At 38.5% G+C, this 24757-nt stretch overlaps 1 protein-coding gene across 2 annotated transcripts in view; it reads left to right on the top strand.

Annotated features, from left to right (window-relative positions):
• The first annotated feature begins 13766 nt into the window (after positions 1–13766).
• ORC5 (origin recognition complex subunit 5) overlaps positions 13767–24757 on the top strand; it is a 60480-nt gene continuing 49489 nt past the window's right edge. The window contains exons 1-5 of one of the 2 annotated variants that reach the window (XM_038154554.1): positions 13767–13810; positions 16486–16664; positions 18146–18238; positions 20111–20308; positions 23786–23860. In XM_038154554.1, coding sequence (XP_038010482.1) covers positions 16554–16664; positions 18146–18238; positions 20111–20308; positions 23786–23860 — 477 coding nt within the window. In that variant the 5' untranslated portion in view covers positions 13767–13810; positions 16486–16553. Of the gene's footprint in view, positions 13811–16485; positions 16665–18145; positions 18239–20110; positions 20309–23785; positions 23861–24757 lie in introns of those variants that run through there. The other variant, XM_038154555.1, reaches the window with a different exon arrangement.

Raw genomic sequence — 24757 nt, 5'->3', positions numbered from 1 at the left:
AAAAAAAAACCCTGGGTTTTATTGTATTGGTTATGGAAGGACAGTTTGCTTTAAACCTGGGGTGTATTGGCTGGCAATAGAACTTTGAGTATGAAGAAACGTGTTATTATTTAAATCATTCCAAGACACTTGGACTCAGACAGTGAGAAAAGTTTTGAGAAGAAAATCAAGTTAAAAATTATAGCAGGTGAGGAGAGGTATTATTTCTTACTTATAATGACAAACCTTGTGTGCAGAGGTTACCTCTCCACTTGACTGCCTGATGCAGCTGGAAACAGAGACCAGCACCTTCAGGCAAAAGCCCTTTGGGTAGAATGAAAAACACACCCCTTTCACCCAATTTTCTGCTGGTTTAATAGGATTTTACCATGCTGTCAAAGGCCCATTTTCCTTATATTCTTAAATCATCACATACATGACTCCTATTTAAACAATCCTTTTCTTGAATATTTTTCATCAAAGTCTATTGAATGCTAGTGAGGCCTTCTTAAGCCTCAGACAATGGAGTCTCAACTTCTCAGCAGTCTCAGAAACAAGTTGATTCATTCAGTAGCAGGTCTTTGCAGTGAAGAAAGACTGGACAGCATTTTTTCTTCTACAGACAAAAAACCCCAAGAAATGTTATGTCTTAATATTCCAGTCTGGATTACAGGGAAATTTTCATATTTCATACTCTGGCCTGCCAGCAAAAAAAAAGGAAAGAAAAGGTCTAAAGAGTTCTTCTTCTTTGACATCAGGTATTTGAAGATGTTTGTCCCTTTCTAGCTGCTGACTGTGCCGTGTGAGTGTGAACCAAAGCTCTGTATGAATCAGACCCACTAAGGGCCATGCAAAACAGGGTGTGAGGACAATTCAGTAAAGTGAAAAAAAAATTTGGGGAAATACTGAGTTTCTTGCATGTCCTTCAGGGGAAAATTAAGTTGAGGCTCAAAACATCCAATTCCAGTGTTTCTGGATCAGCAGCTGTAGGTTAAAATGCTATTGCTTTGGTGCACAAATGAACTGGTCTGCTGCAGCCCAAGTCCCAGCTGGCTGTACAGCTCTAAAGCTGCTCGGATGACCTTTTTCATGTCTGCATGTATCTCTTGAAGATTTCACCAGTCAACATGCCCTTCTGATATGGGGAAATCTGGAAATTCCCTTGCAGGTAGGATAGCAATTATTTCCCCGGCAAAAAAAAATCTCCAAAATACATTTATATAAAAAATAAGACAATGATCAAGACCCATAGAAATGTTCAAAATGTTTCATGGATAAATAGTAAATAATGAATACCTCCTGTAGTTGCAACAGGTATTACAGCTTTGAATTACTAAATGTGCCCCAGCAGTGATCAAAAGCCTCCTCCATTAATAGTGTCAAATGGACTGCTCTTCTACAGGCTTAGGAACAACAGACTACTGTGCATCCTTTGTTTTTAAAACTAAATTTGGAGAAACTTTGTTAGGGTTTTTTCATATTTAGCTGAAAACAGACTGAAATAAAAGTGAGATGATCTTTATTGATACAGGAATCAAAATATCAAGAGTTAAGAGAATGGAAAGGCAGACTCAAGTAAATGCTAATTTATGTGCTCAGCCAAATTTTATTCACGGATAGTATAGAAATAAAAAGTAATAAAAAAAGCTTACAGGCAAAAAACATTCTGCTACCTTCCCTGCTACTAGTGGGGAATGTAACTTGCTTAAAGGTTGTTTGATATTTTCTGAAGGTTTCTTCAGATTTTTCAGACTTTTAAAAAATCTCAGTGTGTTGAGGCCCCTCCAGCAGTGTTTGATAATGTAATGATGTTGAAACACAAAGCTTGTGGCATGGATTCTGTAAATTCAAGTACAGAGACTGGATTAAGGGGGACCTAAAATAACCATTAAAATGTCCTTAGTATACTCATCTGTTCCAGTCTCTGTTCATGCTGTCTGTGATGCTAACAATATATTCAAAAGACTAGGTTACTGCTGATCTGTGGCTGTTGCAGAGATCAGTGAATGACACACTGCTGAGCATTGCAGGATTTTTTGTGAGGATTCTTTTTGCTAAGAATAGAGTGAAAAATAGTCATGGTTTTTGTTACAGAGATGATCTGGATAAGATGGTCTCTGTAAAAAATTGCTCAAGATATACCTTATCCCTGTGGTGACAGGAGAGCATATCTGCTGTCTGGTTCACTTGCTTTTTTGGGCACTCAGAGAAAGCTTTCTGCAATTGCAGAGACACGTGGGTGAGGACAGCTTCATTTTGACTAAGTTGCCATAGGGATTCTGCAGCTGGAGCTGCAGGAGAGCAGGTTGTCACTTGCCATTAGCTTTGTTTTTATCCTGGGGGCCAGTGTGCATCTCAGATACAGCCTGGTTAACCCCTCTGGTGCTAGTGTGGGAAGAACAGCACTTAGTTCATGTCACTGCTGGAGCTCACCTGGTCATTTGTGTCTTATCAAAGATTCAAAGCAAGAAATGTTAAAGTTGCAATAAGCATTAGTCAGTCAGTGTACTTGAAATTAAGAATCTGTTGCAGCCAGACCTACGGCATCAAAGGCCAGGACCCACTTTCATTTAAGGCCATGCAGTGCACTGGAATAACATGTAATCACAAAGAGACCAGGGGATGATTAAAGTACTGTCCTTGCTGCCCACATCTGAAAAATGCTAGTATCTCTTTATATTATTTTATTATATTAATAACTGCCCATTCTTAAGGTAGTCTTGAAAAATGTTGCTTCTGAGTATGCTCCAAGGTATGTATCCTTCTCCTATGCCTGGTGAAAAGTATGCCCACATAATCTGGGGCACAGACTTACAAGCTGCTGAAAGAAACAGCTGCTGAAATTAAATGACAATGGTTGGGCTTGCCTTTTCTTTACTCAGTTTTTTTAATAGTGGCTGACACTCAGTGCTTTGTGTGTTTCTCTGAGACAGGGATGGATGCACTGGACATAACATAGATAACAAAGGACTGAAGAATTGCCTGTGTCACAGAGAAATCCAAAAGAAGAAGGATGAAATTGCAAGTATTTTGTCATCACACTAATGATTTGTTAATTATTCTACTTGGATGGACTGTGAGCCGTCCAAGTCTGTGTGGACAGACTAGTAAACCCAAAGAATGTCAAGGGATTTTGGCCTGCAGTGCAATGTTCTGAATGATACAAACAACACAATTTTCAGAGATCCTTCTTGTAGTAATGCTTGTGAAACACTACCCTCTTCTTCTGAGCCATTGTAAAAGGAGGTAAAGCAAATGTAGGGCAGAAGACTTGAGCAGCCTCCAGCCTAAACACACAGGAGATGGAGAATCTAGTGCAGGCTTTTGGATGAATGGAAAGAGAGAAGGTGGCACTGATATTAATTAATGTTTTTAGTCTCTTGCAGACTACATACTGAAAACCTGAAGGGGACAGCCATTTCTCTTTAAAGACAGTTTTAACACTTAACAGAAAGAGTAACACAAGCTCTGGTGAATTCAATGATTCAGAAAGACAGTGTGAAGCCCCCAGAAGAGAGTGCCCCCAACACACACCTCCCATTTCAATTCTAATGAAGACTTGAATTTGCAGGGGTGCTAGGCAGGAGTCCAAACTTAAGGCTCCTATTTTTTTCCATCAGTAAGGGTCTGTATAAGTTTCTTTCAGAACCCTTACATTTGGAGGAATGGCATACTTCCTGCTGGTTTCCTTCACATGAGGTTTAGCAACCGATACAGTACATTAAAAAATCAGATCGTTGCCCTTAGGGCTATCACATGCAGTAATTAAATCAAACACACACCAGAGTCACACAGGGGATTTGACAATGCATTTGAAACCACTGTGCTTCAAATACAGGCTATTGCACATCAGTTCAGGCTGATCACTTTTTTTTTTTTCCCTGTAGAAGTTTGTTCCAGGCATTCTGTTGGCATTTAAGCATATGCTTTACATTAAGAACGTGGGGTTCTGCTATAGGAACACCAAGCAGATGAGGCCCTCTATACACAGACAGGGACAGCCTCATGCTCCGAAGTCCTTGCCCTCATGGAGGATTTCAACCACTCTGTCCAACCCATAGCTGTTGGACAGACAACATGGCAGGGCTGTGTGCTCCTTTGCCAGCCTGCAACCAGTTGTACTTGGATGAAGCCCCAGGAAAAGGAATAAGGAACAAGGAGCTTTCTTGGCCCCTGAAAAGGCTAAGCAGCATTCAAAATAGAGGCAGACTTTCATCCTCTGCACCCAGCCAGATCTTGGGTCAGGAGCAGGGCTCTGGTCCTCCCTAAGTAGTGTGGCATGTGGCCACTGCCATCCTGTCTGGGTTTGTTAGTACAGACTACAGCACAAACCATGAAATACTGAATAGTTGCCAAGTGAGCTATTGAGAACCTGACTGCAATGTAAATGATACAATAAAAACATTGGAGAGATTCTTTCCTCACCCCACATAAATGCAACTCAAGTGAAATATTATAGTTTTAAAAACCGACTTGCAAATATCTTTCTGCTTCAATATAATGCTTTAGAAGTGAAACATAGCTTTGGGGTAACAGTGGGAGTTCCCGCTCCCAAACAAATTTAATACCAAAGCAATATATCTGAATTTTGTTTCAGAGATACACTAGAAAGCCAAAGTGCTTTCTTGAATGAAAATCTAGTTATGTGATAAAATTCATCTTCACTTAGGAGAACACTCTAACAGAACTGAGCAAAGTTTCCTCACATTTTCTGAGCTGGAGCTGTAGATACATGTTCCTTGTGTTAGTGGTTAGACAGGACGGCATCGCTGTCCCACATGTCCTGGAAGTTATCACTTGTTCTGAAGGACATAGTGTGTGCTCATTTCCAAAAGGCTTTTAATCTCTGAAGTTATTAAGGAAGACACAAAGCCCAAACCAACAGTCTCCACCACAGGAGAATGGGAAAAGAGGGACAGACATGAGGCAACTTTATTTTCCTGTTCTGTCACCAGTGGTTCTGCTGGCTCTGTATAATGTGTGCTGAAATGAAGCTTAGCTGGGCGTGATGCACAGGGATGTTAGGATGCTTTTTAAACCTGTTTTGAATAATGCCATTTCCATTCTCCACCAGTACATTTTTGGCAGCTTGTAGACACTGCCAAGCCCTGCACAGCACTGAAGTAGGGGTCAGTAGCAGGAGACTTATGCTTACCCTAACCATAGAGACCCCCTAATTATTTCTGCCTGCTCTCCCATGGCTCCCTCAATGCTTGTGGAGTTTCAGTACAGAAATACTAGTAAGAAATGGACTCCACCTGGATCAGCTGCTCTACAAATGTCACTCCTACCTTGTGATCCATATTAATGAGTATTTTGGCTAGCAGCAGCAAGCACAAAGGAGAATATCTTTTTCTTTTTAACCTTCTTGTATCTTCTGGGAATATGCCGCTATTTATAATCCTGACAGATGTTCCAAGTGGGCTTTCTTGCAGCATGTATTCATCCTCCATCAATAACTTGGCATGCAGAGTGTGGGATCATCCCTGCAATTTGTACCAAGTTTCCTTACTTCTTGATTTCTCTCTTATTGTCATGGATTGAAATGTGTCCTTTTAAGCCAGTGCTGCTCATGCAGTGACTATGAAGGATTGAAGGCTCAGGACCCCCAGTGCAGTAGCCTAGGGTGCCGAGTCTAAACAGATTCTACAGCACCAGTCTGGCTCCACACAATGCTGCAACAAAAGTATAATCTTCCCTTTTCCCTAACAGCATCACATTCTCAGGAAGGGAGGCAGTGCCTTCTGGAGTGTTCTGTGAACATGTGACAACCCGTCAGGACTTACAGGGGGTCTGCAGCACTGGGCATTTCTGCCATGCCTGGACTCAAGGATCATTGATGCCATTGAGTTTTACCTGCTGGGGCAGTCTTGGTAACAATGACAATTTAAAAATTAACAACTTTGACAGACGAGTTTTTTCATCAGACTAAGCTGGAGCAGAGGTCAGCATTCTCTTTTGAGCCATAGCTGTATTTTAATCATAACTCCTCCAACATCATTACTTGATTAATAAATAATTGAAGTGGCTGTTATACTGTTTTGCCTTTGATCTTTTCAGAATGGAACATAATTCAAGACATGCAGTGTCTTGAGACATGTAAACAAATAAAACTGAGGTATCAGCAAATACATATTGACAGAAAGACGGGGCTTGGCAGAATCACTAGTTTTGCAGAGAAAACAATTACTGTAGTCTGGAAGTTTGAAATCATCAGCTGAAATGTCCTCAAATGAAAGCTCTTTTTACTCAAAGTTGAAAGAATTCTTCTTGATAGAGCATCAGCAGACACCTTTTTTCTTTTAAGTCTTCTCATCTTTACTGAAAACAGATTTAGCTCCTACTTCTATTCTAGCTCAGCAATAACTCTCTCTTTTTAAGTCAGTCCTCTTTTGTACAAAAGCAAAAATCACAGCCTCTTTTTCTCACATCAGTCCTCTGAGTCATGCTGAGTTTAAAAGGTCTAATCCAGAGTTCTTAACCTGCCTGAATACTCTTGATTTCCTGTGGGCAACATCTCCATCCTCCCGGTCACATGTAACCCAACCACCATCTTGGATCTCTTTACTCTGAAATGTCTCATTCAGAGCAGGACTTTAGCATATATAACCCATCACCACACACCACATTCTCACTCTTTCACAGGAAATGTTGCCTGCATCTCATGGTGCCAAATAACATTGTCCTTCCAATCAACACCATCTACAGTTAAAAAGGCTTCTATATATCTGAAATCCCAGCAGAACTCTCTCTTTCCTGTTCTTTCCTTAATATTGTCCTCTTTTATGATATATTCCAAGGAAAAGAAGAAACAAAGCAATAATTAGGCTTCTGCTGCACTGTGATTATGGTTTACTCTGGCAATCAACCTGATCTGTCTCCAGTCTATATGTTTCCAATTTTTGAACTGCAACCTCACACATCAGAACAGAATATACAGGTCATAATTATGAAGCATGTGATCATCCCTTGGAATGAAATAATATTATGCAAAGATCCTAGGGGATGGTGGGGAAGAGTCTTAGTAGTTGGGCAAAGTCTGTTTTGTGTTGAGGAGCGCTGACAGAGTAAATCACCCACGCTTACAACTTACCCATTTTGACACAGGTGAATGGGCCACCTTCACTTAACCCAAAAAGGGGGACATATACTTGTCATTTATATATCCTTCTCACCTGTATGGGCCAATAAAACAAGGTGTTGATTGTGAACTTCTCATACAAAGAGGCAAATTAAAGGGCCACCAATCGCTGGACCCACATATGGGGGTATCAAACAGAAGCCTGAAGGTGGAATATGATGCTCAGTACATGAAATACTGCATGTGGTTTCTATGCTGATTTTTAAATACTCAATTTTGACTACTAAAAGAATAACAAGCAAGAATGCTGTTTGTATGTCACAAGCACAGGGCATACCCGACTATGAGACCGTACTAGAAGGAAAGAGCTGAAAAAAACATTTCCAAGTGCAGAAGCTGTCAAAGGCAGAACGGATTTTTCTACAGATAAAAGCTGAGTATAGGTTGTGTAAGTTAAGTGCAAGAATGCTTTGAGAAAAACTACAGTTGTTATAAATATTGACAAAGTAGCTGAAAGACATGAAGAAGAAAGAGGTCGGTCCTACGTGGTCACTTACTGCTACCCAAAGGGTACTGTAAAAAAAAAAGCCTTATCTGCCAAGGTTTGTATTGCTTTTCTCTCCAAATAATGTATTATTTATTGTAGTTGAAAGAAACCACAACACATTGGTGATAAACACAATGAAAGATCTACCACCTTGCTTTTCTTTGCTTATCACTTACTAAACAGACATTTTTTTATTGATATAGTGCATAGAAATGGGAGATTAATACATTATTGCTGTTAGTCTTAGTGGTTAATTGCATTCATTTCACAAGTAAATTAATTCAGCTCAGTGCAAACAGCAAATATTTTTTTTGCTGTCACTAGCACTAATCAATGATTAATTAGGATTATTAAAAATTGTTAGCGTGAAATTTTTTTCCAATGCAGTAATCTAAATGCCAAATTTATTTTGCTGAGAGTTTGGCATAAGACTGAGACAGTTATATGGTCATGGAAAATAAGCTGAAGGAAAAGTTCAAGCTGAGAAGTAGAGAGGATTTCTTACTAGCCTTAGTAAATAGTCTATTTGAGCACAGTGAAATTTAAATGCTTTTTACTTTTCTAGATTAAAAAAGTGATATTAAAGTATAGTCTGCAAATCTGATGATTCAGTTGCTGCTTTCTGCTGCAGACTCAATATTTTGTTGATTCTCTTTTTAAATATTAAATTAAATTTCAATTCTATATTGACAAAAAAAACTGTTGTGCTCTACATTTCATAATTTATTGGAAGCTAGCAAAAAAAAAAATCCCACAAAAATGATATTGCTGTGAGTATGAAACAACAATCAACTCAACCACTTTCAAAATAATATCAACCCCACGTTGAAAGAAAACCATTTCACAATGAATGTATCAACAGTTACATGTCCAATTTAAGGAAAGCAAAACTCTCCCAACAGACTATGTGCCTTGGGAATGTGAATCCTGAATCATAGATGATGTCATGAGAGGTTAAAAAAAATCACTTAAAAATTGCTAGGATGTCATGTCCCACTGCTGGAGACTCTGTAAATGGGGAAGGCAAGGCTGACAGGCTCTGTTCAGGGGACCCCAACACATGAACAAAGATAAATGTAGTGTAAGTTACTTTTTGGGCTATGGGGAGTTTAATACAGATGAAAACAAGCTCAGTTTTATTTCAATTCACACTGGGATCTACAAACAAATGCCAGCTATGCAAATTCATTGAGTCCAAACTCACATTGAGTCCAAATTCCTAACTAATTCAGTCTATGTTCAGGCATTAAGGCAAGTAAATCAAGAATTTCCAGGTAGAACTAACCTGAGCTAGAAATGGCATCACTTTGGCATGACTTTCATAATCTAAATATATAATGATAAGTAACAGGTTTTGGTTACATACCTACAATGTCATTCACCTTCCTTGGCCTTGTGATTTATAAGGAATATAAAACAACTTATCAAACCTCAGCAGTTTTGTATTCAAAACTGATACACTCTTGATAAATATTCTCTGTGAGGAGTAAGTACATTCCTGCAATCCTCCATGTACCTTCTTAGAGAAATAAGCATACTAGTTAATACATTGATTCAACTGAGGATGTTGGTGGTAGAAAATAATTTTCCTAGAAAAATAATTTGGAAAACAAACAAACCTAGAATTAATGGAAATGTAACTAAAAATTAAGATATCTCCAGTATGAATTGACTTTTTTATTGGCAGCTTGAGGAAAGGTAATTATTTTCTCTCCTTCACCTTTAACAGATTGCTTCCCTTGAGGCCTAAATTCTAAGTAAACTGTTGTGATACTGTGCAATAGATTTGTCTAAGCAACCAGCTGAAATTTAGCAGTAATTGCCTATGGTGATATTTTTGTCAGATCTCATTTGGAGATCTCAAACTCTAGATCGTTCATCATATATTTCTGTCTGCAAAATCCTCTGCATTAGATACTATGGGAGTATTTAATCCATAGAATTACTGTTTTTCATATTAATGAGTTATAAATGAGAGCTTAATTACTCCTAATTCCTTGAAATCCACTGTTGGTGATTATAATCACTAACGATTAGATTGTTAAACATTCATCATTGTCTATCTTTAGCAAACTTAATGAGAAATTATGGATGAAATCTCAGTTTCTGATCCTGCTGCCAAGTGCTGGAGGAAAAGAACCCCTGCTGGCTGTGAGCAGTGCCAGGTCACCACTGGCATTACTCCTTGGCACTGACATGGGATGACTGGGAGTCACCAAAAGATGTGAAGGGAATGCACTGTGCTCCTGCCATTCACAGCCCACAGAACTGTCTCCAGGGACTATTTCTCCTGATGTAACTCAAAGCCCTTTCATCCAAATCTGCTTTTACAAAGCCTAAATACCCCTGAACTTTCTTGTTTCATTATCAGGACAATGAGGAGATGAGTCTCTTAAGAAATTTCATCCATTTTGAAGAAAAATCACCCCATATATATTTTAAATAATCTTTACCTGGGAATTTAAGTGGATGATTTGTGTAGAGGTAGATAATGACACCATCCTTTCCACTTGCTCTGTTGAAAGAGCTGTATCATCCAACAAGGGAGGAAATGTGGTGCCAGTCATTTCTTAAACCACCTCAATGGTGCTTTCAAGTGAACAGCTTTCCCAAGTAATAATTTTTTCCCTGCTCTTTGTCAAAGTGCTTTTCTCCACCTTTGTCAGCTGCAATTGACTTTCTGGAATAGGAAGAGACTGCTAAAAAATAATCTGGATGCAGTCTCAATAGCACCCTACACAATGGCACCTCTGGTAAAATGTATCTTGGAAAGAAAGGGAGAAATTAAAAAAAACCAAACCTGCACATATTCTAGACACATAATTCCCTCTGTATAGCTTTACATAAATACAGAACCTATATAAATATGTATGTGTTCTATACATGGTTCCATTTAGATATGTAGAAATACATATATAAAGAATATAATCCTGTAATTTGTTTCAATGCATAAGTTTAAGAAATGAGGATTCCCAGTGTTTTTCAAATGAGTGAATATTTTCTATTTAAAGTTTACTAATGAACTGGAACTGTGGATGCAAAAAAACTGAATGAAAATTATCACTACCTGTATTGAAAATAAGCTTCACAAGAAAAAAGTGTTAATATAAAATACCAGACCACAAATACAGTGAGAAAGGTCTATCTCCTTCTCTGTTACATGCAAGTCTCAAGCCTCAGTTTACTGTTTGCTTCATTTTATATTTGGTATCTAAGCAACTCATAATCAGAATAAGATGAAAAGACATGTGACAGCTTAGTATAAATCAAGAAATAATTTAAAGCTCTTCAGAAATGCATTGAGTGACATCAGTGAAAACTGTGTTGATGAAAGATCTAAACTGAAATTCATTATGCTACACATAACCACCTATACTTAGGCATGAAATCTATCTCTAGCTACTGCTACTAAACAGTTTTGGCCTCTTAAATAAAAAGTCACACTTACTAAATTTAAGCAGTTTTCCTGGGAAGTAGAGACTCTCTGTAGGAATATATGGACACTGACATGCCTAAGTAAATGGCAGAATTGCTCAGTGGTCTTCTGTGTTAGTTTTTAATTTGCAGATTTAAGAGTCCAGGATTCTGTGGTAGTTATTCAGGTAAGTACTACAAAAACAAAGCATTATAGTCTCACCATTTCAATCAATAACAATATTCTCAATGATTTTAAGTTATTAAAACAATATAGAATTTTTTTGAGTATTAGCTCATAGTAATAATGGTGGCACTTTGGATTAACAAGCAGAATTGTTACTGGGTATTTTGTTTGAACTGCAGACTAGAAGATAAGACAGGAGTGGAGGTCCCATCCAGTTAATAAGTAGGCTTTTGGAAGAGAGGCTGTAATCACTGAAATATCTTTAGGGTTGATTTCAACTGGACTGGTTCCCTCAACGATCTCTCTTTATAAACCACCCCAATCCTAGGGCCAGAAAATGAGTTGAAGTGGGGTCTCAAGAGGGAGACTCTCCTCCGTGAGGTAGTATAGATTTATGCTGTGTTGAAGTGACCTTGGGAGGCACTCCAGCCTGAATCATTGATTCTCCAACAGAACCACTGAATTGAAAACGACATGTTTAAAAACTGTCCTCTTGTTTTAGGATTCTTGCTCAACTCCAAACCAAATTTCAGATTTGCTCAGTACTCATCCATAGAAGATGCAAGTTCTAAACATCACTAAGAACTGCTTCCAAAGTATTTAATTTCATCTCTCACATGCACTATACAAATGTGGACTCACTGAGACTTCTTTCAGTTATTATATTTGAATTTTTTTTTGAAACATGGCCCATCTCTATGCAGAGCAATCTGCCCGAAGAAATTCCATGGTTTCAAAAGCTAGAACAAAAAGTATTTCACTCTGTTGGAAAGCATAGGCCTTGATATGACACTTTAAAACATACCTATTGTTCCAAATAAAGATTTTATCACAAGTCAAGAAGTGGACTGAACTGGTAATACTACAACTTTTGTACAAATATATGTGCAAATTCAGTAGTGGTAACTCATATTATTACGCTTTGTCAAAACTGTGACAAACAGCAGGCCATTAAAAAAACCAAAAAAAACAACAAAAAACAACCAAAAACCAAAAAAAACAACCAAAACCCAAGACTTTACACAAATTTGTATAGATAAACATAAATCAGTTAGGGTTTGTTTTTTTTTTTTTTTTTTTGCTTCTCTTTATCTAATTCCATTCAGGTTGGTTTCAGTCCATAAATTTACAACATATATCTAAAGATCTAAACTACTGTTCAGGGCAAGCCGTGATGATTGTGCATGTATCTGCATATTTACAAAAAAACCCGGCTGCTAAAACAAGCCGTGGATGATTCACATGAGTCTTATTTACTTATTTAACATTGCACCCAACTCCGAGTACGGAAGGAGTTTATCACTTTAGTTTTCATAACCCAGCATGCAGTTGTCACATTTATCCCTCTAATACAGTGTGCACTGCTTATGCATAGTGGAACTTCAGCTGTAATTTGAACCTAAGGTTATGTATTTTCAGAGCATGACTGGAGCAGAGGCTCCAGACACCTGGCTTTAAGCAGTTTTGTGTATGAATAGATGTAAGTTATGGGCACTTTATATGTGTAAACCAGCCTCCACCTGTCCACAAAAATCAGATTTGTTACCTGGCGTGCAACAAGCCAGTAATATACACTCAAGAGAGACATTGATTATTTATTTGAGTTCACAAGCCTGAGCACTTGGTGATATTCCAGAGATAAAACACTCCAACTATCAAAAGTTTTTACTATTTATACATTATAGCAAACAATGGAGTTAGTGTTCATTTCCTATAAGTAACAGAGCTCTCTTATTAATTAGTATTCATTAGCTAATGATGCTCTCGCTTCTCATGCTAATTAGTCCGCATGCTCAAACTTTCTATTCTTTTGAGTCTGGGGGTTTCTTGGGTCCATGGTCACCGTCTGGCCCTACCAGAATTACCTTTTACCCACCCGGAGCTGATTTAGCACAGTCGGCTCGTAAAATTTTTTCGCTTATCCCGGGTGTTCTGCCAGCTGTCCTCGAGGCCCGTAAATTCTGCACCCTCTGCGTCCACTACCATCCTTCTTCCCCAGCCTCGTTAACCTCCCCCGAGGTCTGAGATCATGGGAGCACGGCCAGCCCTGGACCCTAGCACGGCAATTCTACCAAGTAACTCGTCTTTCTAACACCTGCTCACCACTTAGAGCTCGCTAGCCTTTCTCGGTTTCACGGATCAATTCTCTATTCTTGTTGATTGGATTTCAAAGTACGCAAAGATCAAAGAACATCCCTTCTTAAGAAAAGTTTACATGTTTCGCATTTTGCAACACCTTCAAGCCTGTCCCTGTGGGACAAATGGCTCAGTCCCGGGGCTCCCGCAGCGGCAGAGTGCCCCGGCGCCTCTCCCAGCGGGATCACACAGGCTATCCTGTGGGATACCCGGCTGGATGAGCGGCAGAGTGCCCCAGCGGGATCATACAGGCTATCCCGTGGGATATCCGACTAGATGAGCGGCAGAGTGCCCCGGCGCTTCTCCCAGCGGGCTCACACAGGCTATCCCGTGGGATAGCCGCCGGGGGAAGCGGCGGATTCCCCTCATGCCCGCCCCGCCCCAGGCGGACCCGCCGTGGCCACTGCGCATGCGCGCGCCCCGAAGGGGCGGAGCAGCGGCGCGCGCGCGGCGGCGGCGGGAGCGGGTGAGGAGCCGGTGAGGGGAGCCGGGGCGGGAAGGAGGGAGGGCCGTGAGGAACAGAAGGGGCCGACCTGCTTCTGCTCCGCTTTCTCGGTAAAAATCGGTGCGGGAGCGAAACCCGCCGCGGGCTGAGCCGCCCCCTAGGCCGGGAGCACCCTGAGCCTCACACACGCGTGGCGGAAGGAGCCCTTAAGCCGCGCTCCATGGAGGCCGGGGGTCGTCATTCCCCTTCAGCCAAGGCACGCCCGTGCCGGCCGGGGGGTTTGTGAGGCCTGAGGGGACGCAGAACCGTACTAATCTTTAGGTTCTGCTATTTTTGTATGTAATTTTTTTATGCTAGAGTGCGGAAAGGCTGCCAGCTGTAGGAATTTTAGGACCAGTGAGTTGAGAGAAGTCCTAGTAAATCATGAAGTCCCGCCATGAAGTTTGACTTGTGCTCTTAACAGCCTGCTCGGTCTCAGCTGAAAAGTGCTTTGGGCACCTTCCTGGTCTGGCTGGAGTCACACGTACAGCCTTCCCCGGGCTGGAACATCCTGAATTCAAGCTTTGGCTGATACTTTTGTTAACATTGCCATTTAATCTAAATGAATTGTTTTGTGAACACGTTGCTCTAGGCATCCTTTTTCTTGTGAGCTCGTGAATGAGGCTGGAGATTAGGACACCTACGTATAGCCAGTAGAGATGTGGTTTTCATCCTGAAATGATAATGTGAAAATGGGCTGAAACGTGTGAAATATTTGGTGAAAGTTGCCGTTTGCAGGGGTGTGTGAGGAGCAGGCAGGGCTGGCAGATGCCCTGCAGTCAGGGTGCTTCCTCGGAGGGAAGTTTGCCTGGGAGTGGCCTTGAAAAGCTGAAGTACTTCATGGCTTTAGGTGCGTTCGGGACGCAGTCAAGCCCTGTTCTCGTATAGCCAGTGGAGCAAAAGGGCTGTTTTTGGGTTTTTTTTTTTTTTTGTTTTCTTGAGTTTACACGAGTTTTTCAGCCTTTTTCTAGAACTTTTCCCCCACTTGTTTGTCCTTGCTTTTAGTGGCTCCTGTCAACAAATATTTTCTCTTCGTCCTTGAAATACCTCGCTGCTCGCTGACTTTTTAGATAGCAGCCTTAATCAAGCTATTTGGTTTTTTGTGTCTTCATTCCATTTTGAATAGATATGGTGGAGAGATGCACAGACCCGTTCAAAGCTGATAAAATAGACCAAGGCTCATTGTGTGATTCTGTGTATAGGAAAGAGTTTGCGTGATAGATATGATTGTGGGGTTTTTTTGCCCCTGACAGCAGCATTACTTTAACTTCCCATACTTAATATGTGATTGACTTATAAATAAACTTATTTTTCAAGTTACTTCAGACTTAGTTTCTTGATGTCGAACTGTAGTCCTTGTTATGTGTGATGTGATTACTTTCAAGCAGGTGTAATACAAGTACTGAATTACTTATGTCATCAGGGATATCCTTTTTTTTCTCATTAATTCCACTTATTTTTCTGTTGATTCTACAATCCCAGCTTTTACCTTAGAAGACGCTGAAGGCAAAGTGTAAAAATAAAAGAAGAAATATTTTCTGAAATCTATTTATGGAAATATTTATATTTACAAACCTCCTCGTACCCTAGTAGCTCTCCTGTTAGTGCAATCCGTTATTGCATTTTCCCCTCAGAGCAGTTTGTTTTCCCTTTACCTTACTATTTTTGATTTCCTTTTGCTGACCTAGGATTTTTTTCCTGTGCTGTTGTACTTATAATCAGCATAATGCATTTGTCTGTAAATACTTACATTTAAAACAGTTGGGAGTGATTTGTTTATTACCTTTGTCTTGATAACATACAGATAATTGTCATGTTGTGTTTGACAAAGTCAGAATCCAGCTGTTGGGGTCATTTCAGTTCTCTCTGCATGTTGTCTGTATCACAACAGGCAGAAGTACCATCTTTCCAGCAGTTTTAGAAGTGCAGACAAAGAATATCTTTGAGGTGCTTTTCTATATTCAGTCACTAAAACCCAGCCTTCCCAGTGTTACAGCAATCAAGACCTTTGTTTTTCCTTATCTAGTCCTTGTCTAAAAGGTAGATTGGCATTACTGTTAGTTTTATGTAAACGGTTTGGACTCCTACTATTTTTAAGGAGTATTTCCAGTCTTTGCTATCAATTGGATTTTCTTCATATGTCGGTGCTCCTTTCCAGATGGGGTTAGCATTCCTGTTAGCAGCCAGAGATCTATTACTTTGTCATCCTTACCTTTCCTTATGTCCCGCCTCTTTCCTGTTGTTTGTAAATCCTTTTTTATTGACTGTTCAGAGAGGTGGTGATCTGTGACTAATCTACTTTACTCTACTTTACTATACTTTACTAATTTTTATTCTCTTGCTAGTTTTAAATGTATATGAACCAGAATTGAGTGTGTAATTCCTCAGTTAACTAAACTAGGATAATTCTTGCATTGATTTGCTCATATCCTGTATGCCTTTCCATTTTGATTTGCTTTTTTGGGTTTTGTCTGGTGTGGAAATGTTTGTATAATGCCTTACATAGTTGAGTGCGATTTTGCCAAAGTCTTTTTAGTCTGTCCTAGTTACACCCTTATCTTGAGCTAGAATGTCTGTTTAGGTTTTCTGTCAAATCCCATTCCTTTTCTCTTTATGTGTATGGAAACTAATGATAATGGAAGCTTTTTGTTTTCCAGATCACGTTATTTCTTGTCTCTGCAAAAGGGACGTGCATGTTTAGGTGACGAACTACAGGACTATCAAAATGCCGAATCTTGAACATTCAGCGTACCCAGCCGCTGACCTGCTTCACTTGGAAAGTTTGGTGCCTTGCCGGGAATCCCAGGTGTCCACGTTGCTGTCAATATTTGGCGAGGTAGTGCTCTTGTATTCTGTGTTTGACTAGAGCAAAGGCATTCCACTGTCTCAGGGGGAGAATAGAAATGTATGGGTGTTTTTGTGATGTCACTGTGAGCATGCTTTGGTTGCCTCTTTGCTGAAGTTTTATTTTTTGTTGCCATCTTTAACATTAGTGTTTGGCAGAAGGTTCTGGTATGTTGGAAGGTTGAAAGATGCCTTGCAGCTGGAAGGACCTAAAAAAACTTAGAGCTTTTGTGTCTTTGTGTCTCTGAATTCTGATTTTGCCACAACTCTGTTCTGTTTTTGCCACTTAGTACCAGGGAGTAAGTCTCTTCCTCCTAGATTTAAAGTTCTGGGGTAATTATTTTCAGTGTCAGTGTAGAAATTCTGTTTGGTTTTGACCTGTTAATCTAATCTGAATGTCTGAATTCTAAGTACATTAAATTGTTCTGATTCTCGGTAGTTTTGAGGCTGGTCATAAGAGTTAGAAACCACTGGCTTGTTAAATGATTTTGTTACTGCTTCACAAAGCTGTGATAAAAAGTAATGGGGATTTTTATCTGCAAACTTGTAAGCTGTTTGCTTGCAGAATGTCTGCTTACATTCAATAACAATCTGGAAATTAGTATCTGTTTTCTGTCTTTAATTAGGGATACTAATAATAATAACATCAAATTACAGTATTCAAGTTTTATATATGTTACAAGCATAGTGGCAACAACTCTTCTTAAAAATAGATACTTCAATTCTTGATCAATGTACAGATACTCAACCCTGCATGTTTTGCACAAGAGTGTTTCATCTTGGATAAATTGACTATTATTTTTCATTAAAAGTGTCAATATTATTTTTGTATTCATTTTTTAAGTCAATATACTTATATTCTTACAAATTAAAAGAAAAACCTGTGTTTTCATTTTCACCAGTGTGAAAACCTGTTCAGAATGGAGAAAAAGAATAATTCCATTATTTTCCCTGCATCTTAAGAAAAATACATGAAATTAACAGCGTCAGGTCTATTAAATAAACATATACATCAAATATTACCTTGTGAAAGAAGAGCAAGCTTTACCATCCCCTCCTTCACACCATTTAATTCTTTTCTCTTTGGTCCTAATGAACATAAAGGCAATTTGTAGTGTTTGCAGAAGCTAGGGGATTGTATGGCTTCAATTTGTGCTTGCCAAGGTTTTGTTTCAGTTAGTTAACTAATTTGAATTAAGAGCCCACCGTGTGTGTGTTTTTGTTGTTTGTTGGAGCAGTTTCATTGGCAGTTATGTGATACTTGATTCTTGCAACTTACCCCCTGAGCATTTCAGTAAAGATGTAATATAAAACTTGATATTGCTGATTCTATATTAATTGCTGTATTTTGTATTTAATGCCTCAATTTAGGAGATAACTTTTCTTTCGGGGGGAAAGTTCATTGTTAAATCTTTTATCTATTGAATGAAAAGAATTGAAACAACAACAATAACTTTTTTTTTTTTCCCTTAGCGTCAGCAGTTTAGTTTTCCATCCATCTTTATCTATGGACGCACATCTAGTGGAAAAACTTATGTGATGAAAACTCTTCTAACTACCTTACAGGTAAAAATGGTCACAAAGGATATTGAATTTACAGTTTATAGCCATGGTTCCTCAAAATAGCCTCTACTTTCTCAAAATGGTTTGTTTCCTCAACCATTTCTGCCTTCCTGATTCTTCTCCTCCACTTACTGTGTCATGAGAGCATCACTCTTCTCACTAGGCCACTTAGCATAAAATGAAATTGTGCATACTGAGATATAGTATAAATCATAATAACTTTTTTAAGAAAGTTTAAAAAAGATAAAAAAGGAGGCAAATATTGTTCACCTTGTCTCCATGACTTAGCCTGAAGTAGCTCCATTGACTCCTTGTTTTAATTTTTTCCAAAGCATGTTTTAAAGTTGTCCTAAGTTGAAGGGTGTCATTACAGAGATTTCCATCTAGATCTGTTAATATCTCTGTCAGTCATGAAATTCAGGGATTTGAATCCAATGACAGGTGCTCACTTCATGCCTAAACCATCAATTTCCCCTTGCGTGTTTCTATAGCTCTGATACTTTCAGCTTGTCCAGAGTGAACTTACCACTTTATCTGCAGGTTTTATACAGAAACCCCCTTCATTAAAAATTCTGCAGAGGCAGAGGAGTAGAAGGCAGGGGTTTATGATCCTCTTCCATGAAGTAGCCTTCACAGTAGCTCACAGCCCTGAGCTGACCTCTCGCACCCTGTCCAAAGGTGTGGCCAGGCCCTGGGAAGAGGCTGGTTTGAGCAGCAGCTCTCTGCAGAACGTCCTGTGCCAGGTCTGGGTGTCTCTGTGTACTGTGGTGGTGTGAATCACATCTGAGGCACCCAGCTTTCCTTCTGCTGTGGAGGTGCAGCACTTTGAATGGCTGCTTTTGGTGATGTAGCCCTTTCCTTTTAATGGTGTTCAAAACCATAGGAAAGCTTTTTTTTACATGCTGTGTGAGTGGATTGCCAGTATGTACCCACACTTCCCCACATCTGCTGAATCATATTGTATTTTCAGTAGGAAGACTGGAATGAAGTTCTTGGATTTTTTTTTTTTTTTTTTTTTTGTTATAGACAACCACATTCCTGCATCCCAGTGACTAATGTTTTCCAGAGGTTTTAACGTTCAGTGTGAAAATGAGCATCTGCCTTACCAGAGATTATGGAATTGTGCAGATAAGCTATGTCTTAAAAATAGGGTTGCTAGAAAATTACTTTTTTTGCCTTAGGTAGGTTTGACTACTGGTGTTATTTTATGGGTTACAATGCCTTCTATTTAAAGACAAATGATTGTAGATTTTCAATATTACTGAATTGATACTTATATCTCATACTCTTTTTTTCACTCACTGTTTGCTTGGAAAGATCTGGTTTTCTGAAAATGTTCTGCACAATCATGCTGATGACATGGGTCAGATACAGAAGCTTACACTTTGTCATTTTGTCTGCACTGAATGCCAAAAACATTCACAGTAGTTCTGGAGAGTGTGGTGGGGAGATCTTTCTTTGAGATGTCTGTCTTTCTAGACACTGTAATTTGTAATAAACCATTTTATGATACTGTAATGACTTACAGTTGTCTAAATTTCTTTGAGCTAAATGCTATTTGGTTTTCTTTTTGTGTATTGCTTACAATTTTTCAGCATAGTTAAAGGATACATTGTGCTTCAGTGTTTAAACGTAGTTAGAAGGTATCCTGCCATTTAAAAATTCATCAGCTCTCTCTTCAGTTTGTGATGCATAATATTTTGACTAGGTACATGATTGATCTTTCTTTTTAACAAGTTATTTTGGTACTTGCGCTATATTTTGTTGGCAGAATATGGTTTCTTTGGTTCTCTCATATGGAAGAGAAAACTCTTTCTGGAATATTTACACTGAAAAAGCCAAACACGGTTGTATAATTTTTCTTGTTCTCTTCAGCTTCCTCATGTGTTTGTGAACTGTGTGGAATACTTTACATCGCGACTTCTGCTAGAAGAAATTCTCATCCAGCTGCAAAACTGTTCGTCTGGCACAGAACAGACCTCTCCTGTGCATTGTGATACTTTGAACGACTTTGTTCGTCTCTTCAAACAAGCTGTGGCCAGTCAGGAGCTTCAAGATCAAACATTATACATTGTAAGTAATTTCACTTTGATGTCCACTCCTATTCCTGCTAAGAGGGTGTGAGTCACGGCTGTTGATAATTTGTATGTGAAATGTGTGCCTTGTAGCGCAGTTTGCACAAAGTTTCTCAGTAGACCTCATTCAGAACCTGTTGACAGATTCTTTCTGTTGGCTTGCAGGCTTTAGGTGAGATTCTGTACTCCTCCTGGTTTTAGATTTTTTCCTACACATAAACTGTATAGCATAACTAATAATGAACATAAATTTTACCACACATTTAAATTGGGGATGTAATAGTGTTGCAAAGTCTTTAAATATAGAGAGCCTATATTTGTTTTATTATTAGTAAGTCATGCTCATCTGTTTCCTTGTAAAAATAGCATCAAAAATGAGAAAGCAGAGGTGGGGAATAGGGCAGAAGGGAACACGGAGAACACAAATGACAAGGCTTGGTTTGCTGCAATAGAACTTAAGGATAATATTAAGGAACTAAAATGCATAACTTCCTCTGTTAAAATGCTTTTGAGATCTTACATCTTCAGCTACACTTGTGGCCCTTAGTGATGGGACCTATAGTTTTAAAATTAAGATGGAAAAAAAGACTGCAGTGAAAAAATCGGTGATATGCTCAAGTGGAATGAATAGCAGATTGCAGGAAAAGTAATCAGAATTTAGGTTGCAGGAACGATTGAATCAGTGTAATACTAGAACACTAGGATTTGGTTTAGGTCTTCAGGGTTTTTACTGTGATAATCTTAACTACATAAAGGAGTCAAAATTTGCAGACTAAAACAGCGTTTATTGTGCTGAGAGATAAACATGGAAACAAATTTCAGTCATACAAGGGGTCTGATGGAAGGACAATATGAAAGCTGTAGCATTAGTGATGTGTAAATGTATATATATAATGTGAACCTGCAGAATATTCAGACCAAAATTTTAGGCCAATAGTAGCAATTAAGGTTTTTTTTAAGAAGAGTTGAAATTGATTATTTAAGAAAACAAGAACATGGTTAAGATTGATTGCTGTGAGAAACATGCAGTGTGATGACCCAGGGTCATTAAGCCATGGTCAATGTGCCCATGCTGCTTCGGGGTGTTTTTGCAGTCAAACAAGAAGTTCATAATTATACCGAACATTCTTTATTCTCTTTCACAGGCTGTAGTTAAATATGTTTTATTCCCATTTAAAAATACTTTGCCACTGAGTCAAATAACTTCATATCGTGTTCAGTGGAAACAGTACTATCTCATTGTTTCCTGCAGGTCACAAGGTTAATAAATTTGACATACTTAGAAATTAAATAAAAAAATAATAATGCCTAAAACAGATAAAAAGTTGTAAATAGAAGTAGTTTAGCTTACTGTCATAAAAGTGATATTGACATTCTTCAGCAATTCCATAAGCACAACATTTATCTCTCTAATAACATTCAGTGTATTTCACATGATACTTCTTGCAGTAAAGTCTTACTTTCAGATCAGTATTTGGATTAAAAACTATTTTACATCAGTAAAGAATTCTTCATGTATTTTATGAAAATTGGCATCACACAAAATTAGAAAGTTCTTCAACAATGGTTGTAGAAAGTAAAGCATTAACTAACTACAAAGGTTCAATTGTATCATGAAAACAGTTGTTGCCTCAGAAGAATTCAGTATTAAATTAGTATTTCAGTTACATTCTGCGTGGGAACAGACAGGAATGGGAGAAATCAATCAATGTTTATTAACCTATGTCATCTGGATTTATTGTAGAGTGGTTTAAATTGAGACTGATGGAAGACCAGCATGCTGGTAACATAAACTGGCAATGCTGACTTATTCCATTTCATTTCAGTAGTAAATAATGTAATATTTCAGCTTAATTAACTCAGAGCAACTCAAGATAAATATTTACTTTAGAGCAAAGGATTCTAAATGTTTCTCTTAGCCCAAGCATAGGTGCTGAATGCTTGTGATTACTTATGAAAAATGAATTTATTCATTTTAACTACCTGGAAAATTGGAGTAGACATAACTTGTTGTCATTCATGCATTTACAATATTTAGCACTTCACAGAAGTATCAAGCTACTTTTTTAATGTAAGTGAGCAGCCAGTTTTAGGAAGTATAGGCTTTTTTAAAAAATTGAAGAGTGGCAAGTCTGTTTGGACACCAAAGAATAAGACATAGATTTATAGACCTGGGGGAAGGCTGTTTCTGTGAACCACTTGACATTTTCCACAAGCCAGGGTCACATTGTATTTTTTGTGCTGTAAGTAGGAACTGTAGTTTCCCATTTAACTAAAAAATGTGATCTGCTTAGGTCAAGACCTTTGGTCAAGACCTCAAGTCTTTGTGTTTCGTAGCTGCATGTCACTGGGTCCAATAAGCAGTATTTTATTAGTAAAAATACATAGCCACTCTTTGGTCTGTAGTGTAAAGCAGTATGCATTCCTGAAGTCATGAACTAAGTTATTACAAGTACTACACGAACCAAATGCAGCTATCAATATAAAATCATATGTTGTAGTTTTTAATAAATTCCCAAAGTGTGAGATATTGATGCAGAGATAGTTCTTTCAGATTTTTGTGGTGGGATTCTGAAATAATGTTTTCAGAAAATGTTTGGTTGTCCACATAAAGTTCTTTTCCTTATTGTGAGCAACAGAAATGATAGATGTTGTTAGATTTTTATGGCAAGAAGATATGTAGTAGGATAGAAAATATAGTTTTCTACAGACCTATAGTTTCTACCTCAAGAGCAATAATTCTAAAGAAAAAATGAGCTTCAGAATTTAGATTTACACTGCAAGTAGTAAATAAGCCATAAAAGAAATGTATTTCTATTCTCTTATTTCATTTCTGTTAAGATTTTAGGTGTGCTGGAAATACACATTTTTCTTTACCAAAGAGTAACCATGGATGTCTTCATGCTTCTGTTTTAATTCTTCAGACTCTAAAATGTTATTTGCTTAAGATGTTTCTTGTTTAAGCTGTACATATGCTACATCTGTTACTGCCATGTGAAGTTTGCATGCAATAAATCCTGTAAATTCCTGGGCTGCAAACGATGACTAGAAAAGTTTCTCTCAAAATTCAGAATACCAGCTCTTATTTGTTTCTGAAAAATCATATAATGGTAGGAAAAGACAACTCTCCTAGAGTAAGCATGTAGTTACAGTGCTACTGTACTGCATGAAAATCTGAAACATAAGAAGAATTTTGGGAAGAAGTGGAAGTTTCAGTGGTTGTTAAGGATATCATGACTTTCTTGTGATATTCCTGACTGGACTTAAACAATAATTCTTCCTGCCATAAGGCGTGAGAATGTTGCTTGTCTAGGGATTATATGCCTTTTTAGATGCAGAGCTGCTTGCGCTTCCTGGAAGCACATTTGAAGCAGTAATCTCTCCAATTCAGTTTCCAGCAGCTAAGAATTAATTTTAAGTCCATGTGAGAGTGGGAGTTGAATTTGTCTATAAAATATCATTGTTCTGTTAAAAGGTTCTGGATAGAGCAGAACAGCTGAGGGAAATGGAAGCGAACATCCTGCCAGCATTTCTTAGGCTTCAAGAGTTGGTGAGTGTCTTGGAAGAAATTATTGTATGTGTCCTGTCTGTTGCAAGTAACTGAACATGTGGTACCTGTACATCCAGGCTCGCAGATCGAGATGAATGATTCTTTAGATGAGAAAAGTTGAAAAATTAAGCCTCACTCCCCCAAAACAGTGGTCAAAAATGTTGAGAGATTTTTATTAGACTTTTTTTTTTTTTTTTTAGTTGTGGTTAATGGTATCTTATTCACAATGTCTGATGTGTAGAATCTTTGAAGGCTCGTGTCAGATATATAGCTGTCTTTTTTAGGTTGTTTGTCTTTTTAAGAATGAGATTTTGAGGAGACTACCAGCTGTTTAATTTGGCTGGAGCTGCACAGCTCAGCAGCTGTGAATGTGCTTTGACTTGCTAGAGAGTTTTCTCACACTTCTCCTGGAATTGTGCCTCGGTAAGTTTCTGATTGGAGTAAACCACAGTGTGCTTTCCTTTCTCACTTCTGAAACATCAAAGCTTTTGCCTTGAAATAAGCAAAAATGGTACATTCCCTGAAAAGAAACTGAAGACAAAACTGTAAGTTGCTGGTACTTTGAAATATCTGAACATGTAAATAGCTGAAATTATGCTTGTTATCTCAAAGCTTTTGTGTGGTGCTCTTAATCTTCTGGTCACATTGATTTCTCTGCTGAATGAAGACTGATTCACAGCTGTGTTCTTAATCCTGACAGCTGGTGCATTTTCTGTCTCTTTTTGTCTGTTCTGCCCATGTTCTGGACTAGGCTGCTCCTGAAGCAGAAACAACCCGTTCTGCAGGGAAGGGAGGCAATAATTGGGTCTGTAATTGCTGTTCAGGGATCAAAACCCCATAGACTAAGATTTATATATGCCAGAGGAACACTCCCAGATTCAAAACTAACCTCCAAAT

This window comes from Motacilla alba, chromosome 1A, assembly GCF_015832195.1.
Source record: "Motacilla alba alba isolate MOTALB_02 chromosome 1A, Motacilla_alba_V1.0_pri, whole genome shotgun sequence".
Classification (NCBI taxonomy): domain Eukaryota; kingdom Metazoa; phylum Chordata; class Aves; order Passeriformes; family Motacillidae; genus Motacilla; species Motacilla alba.
This window is presented reverse-complemented; position numbering and strand designations above follow the sequence as displayed.